Source organism: Rattus rattus, chromosome 5 (genome assembly GCF_011064425.1).
Source record: "Rattus rattus isolate New Zealand chromosome 5, Rrattus_CSIRO_v1, whole genome shotgun sequence".
NCBI classification, from domain to species: domain Eukaryota; kingdom Metazoa; phylum Chordata; class Mammalia; order Rodentia; family Muridae; genus Rattus; species Rattus rattus.
The window spans coordinates 68,955,264-68,960,725 of NC_046158.1; the positions used below are offsets into that span (position 1 = coordinate 68,955,264).

Genomic DNA, 5,462 nt, shown 5'->3' on the forward strand with positions numbered 1-5,462 from the left:
ATTAAATAAAATAAAACTTTCCGGGGTTGAGGATTTAGCTCAGTGGTAGAGCGCTTGCCTAGCAAGCGCAAGGCCCTGGGTTCAGTCCTCAGCTCCAAAAAAAAAACAACTTTCCACTGCATATCCTGACTGGCATGAAATAGACTTCACAAAATTTGAGAATATATCAAAGAAATGTATATTTGTTTTTATTCTTTTAGAAATGTTAAGAAGTTCTAAAGTATGGTAACTGTAGCTTATATATAAGATAAGAAAACCAAATGCAGTAACAACAGTAGCAATGCTGACTGAATCAACTCCAAGCATGGAACACACACAGATCAGGGCAAAGCTCAATGCCTCCACCATTACACAATTCATTCTTCTGGGATTTTCCGAAATTCCCAATCTCCAGGGGTTTCTGTTTGGAATCTTCACCATAATTTACTTGATAATCATAATTGGAAATAGCTTCATTACTGTGATAACTAGAATTGATCCTGCACTACAGAAACCCATGTATTTTTTCCTGGCAAATTTTTCTACTCTTGAAATCTGTTATGTATCAGTCACACTTCCTAGGATTCTGTTCAACATTGCTACTCAAGACAGACACATTTCTGTGCCGAGCTGTGCCATACAAACATGCTTCTTCCTTATGCTGGGAGCCAGTGAGAGTTTCCTGCTGGCTGTGATGTCCTATGACCGCTATGTGGCAATCTGCAACCCTCTGCACTATCCTCTGGTCATGAACCCAACAAAGTGCACTCGGCTGGCAGTAGGCTCCTGGCTGGGAGGTATCCCAGTCCAGATAGGACAAACCTGTCAGATATTCTCTCTACATTTCTGCAGTTCTAACAAAATCAACCATTTCTTCTGTGACATACCTCCCATTCTGAAGCTGGCCTGTGGAGACACTTCTATTAATGAGCTGTCTGTCTACTTAGTGGCTATACTATTTGCTGCAGTCCCTTTTATGTTGATACTTGCTTCTTATAGCAAAACCATTGCCACTGTTCTGAAGTTGCCAACAGCCACAGGACAGGCAAAAGCATTTTCCACATGTTCTTCCCATTTGCTTGTTGTATTTTTGTTTTTTGGATCAGCCACTGTTACATACTCAAGGCCAAAGTCAAGCCATTCTCCAGAAATTGACAAAGTCTTCTCTCTATTCTACACCATTGTAACCCCTATGTTTAACCCCCTGATATACAGCTTCAGAAACAAGGATGTGATTGGTGCCCTGAAAAAACTGTTATATAGAAAATAATGTTACAGTGTATGTCTTGAAAACTAAAGTATTCTATTAACTTCTTGCAACGCAGTGTACTCTTATCTTGGGGGTTACAGAGTGCTACTTCTTAGCTACTTCTGTGTGGTCATCTGTAGCCCTATTTGCTAATCTCTACTAACTAGCATCCAATCTATGCCTCCAGATAGTGGTATGCTGTGAGGTCAGGAGATTTCTCATTTATAAAGGGTGAATTGCAAATGGGTTTTTTTGTCTTTTTATGGTTCCTATCTAATCAGATACTTCTATTGTGATATCCATTTGATATTGATCTTTGTAGTGTGAACATTGCTGAAAAGATTTAGATGATATTTTTGGTTCTGTTTTTTGCCTTGGTTCTTTTTATGCTAATAATCTTCTCTTAGTGTAAAATTGTCTCATAATCTTGAAATTTCTATCAGCCATATATTAGGCTAAAGCAGCTTTCTGTTCATTGTGTTTTATAGTTGCAGTGTTATATAACAAGTTTTTGCCTTTGTATATTTTTGTAATTTTCATAATTATTCCAAGTAACATGCATATCACAATGGCAATGAATATTTAACTCTATGGGCATATATCACTTTATATTTGGTTATATTAACATTATAGAACTCGATTTAATTACACGATATCTATCTGACTCTACTGTAGTAATGATTTCCAAATAAGATTTAATTTGTATATGTTAAGGCAAAGTTCTGTATGCACTATCAAATAAACAACTATTCCATTTTAATTCATACATTTTGTGCAATATTCACTTTCCAAAGTACATGTTTTTATAATCAAAACATTTAATTTAATTTACTACTCCAGTTGGTTGGGGTCCATAATAACAGAGCAAAGCAAGGCTACCAGAAGAACTGAGAATTCTAATCTAAAATCTCAGATAGCAGGGACAATACAGACTGGGAATGTACTGAGTCTTTGAGCAGATATTTTGATATACTATCTCAAAGTAATTCTCTTTTACAAACTTTTAAGGTGGTGATTTTGTTTTGTTTGGTTTTACTTTGCTTCTGTTTTAGGACATAGATGAACTGGTTAGTTTTTGTCAACAAACACTAGTTTGTGATTAAAAAACTAGAGACACATAGAAAGTCAGAGCCCTGACTGAAGATTTCTTTCCATTGGATTGGACTCTGGGCATATCAATGAGATGTTTTCTCAATTTCTGCTTGAAGTAGGAGGCCCACAGCCTATGAATGATGTCATCCCTAGTAAGATGGACAGAGTTGAGCCAGACACATGAAGTAAACTCTTTAGAAGTACTCCTTCTTTCCAGCTTCCTGCTTAAACTTTCATGTTAACTTTCTTTATTGACAGTTAGGTGAACTATCACTCAGAAACACACACACACACACACACACACACACACACACACAAACACACACACAAATGCAAATGCAAATGAAACAAAAACAAAACTTTTCCACTCTCAAGTGGCTTGTGATCATAGTCTCTATGACACAAACAGGCAGCAAATGCAAAGTGTGAACAGTAGATAGTAAAAGAAAATATTAACAAAAAGATACAGTTAGGAACGCCCATTCATAACCTGCCCCACATGTGGCCCATATATATATACAGCCACCAAACTAGATAAGATGGATGAAGCAAAGAAGTGCAGGCCAACAGGAACTGGATGTAGCTCTCTCCTGAGAGACACAGCCAGAATAAGGCAAATACATAAGCGAATGCCAGCAGTAAAACACTGAACTGAGAACGGGACCCCCGTTGAAGGAATCAGAGAAAGGACTGAAAGATCTGAAGGGGCTTGAGACCCCATATGAACAACAATGCCCACCAACCAGAGCTTCCAGGGACTAAGCCACCACCCAAAGACTATACATGGACTGACCCTGGGCTCCAACCTCATAGGTAGCAATGAATAGCTTAGTAAGAGCACCAGTGGAAGGGGAAGCCCTTGGTCCTGCCAAGGCTGGACCCCCAGTGAACGTGATTGTTGGAGGGACGGTGGGAATGGGGGGAGGATGGGGAGGGGAAGCCCATATAGAAGGGGAAGGGGAAGGGGTTAGGGGCATATTGGCCTGGAAACCTGGAAAGGGAATAACATTTGAAATGTAAATAAGAAATACCCAATTTAATAAAGATGAGAAAAGATTTCAACCAAGTATATTTCTAATAATAATATTACATGTTATTACATTGTTCATAGGAAAGACTCATAGTTATAAAAAGAAAAATCTAAAAATAAAATAAGATACATGTGAACAGTTTGGTTTACAAAATGCCTCTCCAAACAACTCAGTTACGTTTTCTTGCTTGTTCGTAGTGTTATGAATTTTACTGTTGAGGTTTGGACAAGTACACCAATCTCAGTTAAGGACAAATGGTTTAATGAACACACAGCATACTGCTGGATGTCCAAGACCACAAGAGGAAAAACCTAATTGTGGAACTAGTCGGTCCTCAGGGGAGGTTTTCTGTAGGAAAATCATGTTTAAAGTTCAAAGGTAAGTTAGGAAGTGGTAGAGTAATTTTTGGCTAACTAGACAAAGTATTATCAGCTAATCTTTAAGCTGATTGGCTCTGATTGAGGTAAGAAGAGTGATAGGTGGTAAAGGGGAACTTCAGAACATTGAAGTAACAGGATACAAATGAATCAACTGTAACGATTTGGTTTATTAGTGACATTTTTAATGCCAGCTATGGATAATTATTTCTGGGAAGAGTCTGAGAACCTGAACTTGAAAGTACTTATGAGCAAAAATGGAGACTGAGTACAAAGTGGCTACAGTTCTATTTAAAGGATCAGGTCTCTACACTTCCCTAGATCATCACATATGCTGAGAAAATGTTATTCTTAGCTACATACATAGAAGGTCTCATTTGGGTGTTCATATTTTCATTAGAGGTGACCGTAGGTATTAAATATGGTTTGTTTCTTTGTAGGCAAAGGTTCTATATGCTAAATCATGCTATTTAATACAGTAAATGCTATTAATGTATAAGAACTAAGAGAAGAATGTCTCAGTACATTTGCCTGTAGCTTTTTAATGAATATTGACAAGTGTTTTATAAAAATATTTTTCTCCATTAATTAATTTATTTGTTCATTTTGCATCATGATCACTGCCCCCTTGCCAATCCTCCCCACAGTCTTCCCTCATCATTCCATACCCTTCTTCTTTGAGAGGGTGGGGCCCCTCCTGAGTATGTCTTTGGAACATCAATGCAAAAGTATTTTTATGAGAACATATAAAGTACATAAAATTAGCAAACAAGAAAGACACTTCTATGTAAGTATGCGTTTGTTAAAATGTTGGCACCTCACGTGAATTTTACATGCATATAAAATTAAAGTACGAATGAAGATTATCAATATGTATTATAGATTGTACCATAATCATCTTCTTATTCTTTCTTTATATCATGGGAAAAAATTTTGTGATTACTCTAGTTATGGGATGAATACTATTATATCCAGAAGGGAAAGACCATTTAAGGTCAGCAATGATAGTACAATGAGTTCCAGATCTCGTACTATACAGACAGACTCTCTCTCTCTCTCTCTCTCTCACACACACACACACACACACAGAGATATATATATGCCAGTTTCTGATAGTTTCAATGTTCAATTTCTCTTAATAATCACAACATGGAACAGTAAAACACAATTTGTGCAAAACCCAAGGAATTTACCTTGGTTTCAATTTTGTATTCTTAAATCCTAGAGTGGGGGGATACATGAGTTTTCTTCTAGCAGAATGTAGCATGGGAATGGAACTTATTCCAAGAGTAGAGCACGTCTCCTACTTAAACCTCACTGAGTCTTCTGACAGCACACTAAATGCTTATTGGCTTGTTTGAAGAAATTGAAGTATTTAAGGCTTAAAAACAAAACATTCTTTTTTTTATTTTTTTTAAAGATTTATTTATTTATTATAGATGAGTACACTGTAGCTGTCTTCAGCTGTGCCAGAAGAGGGCATCAGATTCCATTAGAGATGGTTGTGAGCCACCATGTGGTTGCTGGGATTTGAACTCAGGACCTCTGGAAGAGCAGTCAGTGCTCTTAACCACTGAGCCATCTCTCCAGCCCCAAAACATTCTTTTTTTTAATTAATTAATTATTTTATGTATATGAGTACACTGTAGCTGTCTTCACACACACACCAGATCCCATTACAGATGGTTGTGAGCCACCATGTGGTTGCTGGGAATTGAACTCAGGACCTCTGGA

At 37.3% G+C, this 5,462-nt stretch overlaps 1 protein-coding gene across 1 annotated transcript; it reads left to right on the forward strand.

Moving 5' to 3' along the window:
* Window positions 1-304: 304 nt before the first annotated feature.
* On the forward strand, window positions 305-1,249 carry LOC116900345 (olfactory receptor 10AG1-like). The gene has a single exon (XM_032902099.1). The coding sequence runs from the start codon at window positions 305-307 to the stop codon at window positions 1,247-1,249; it is 945 nt and encodes a 314-aa protein (XP_032757990.1).
* The last annotated feature ends 4,213 nt before the right edge of the window (window positions 1,250-5,462 follow it).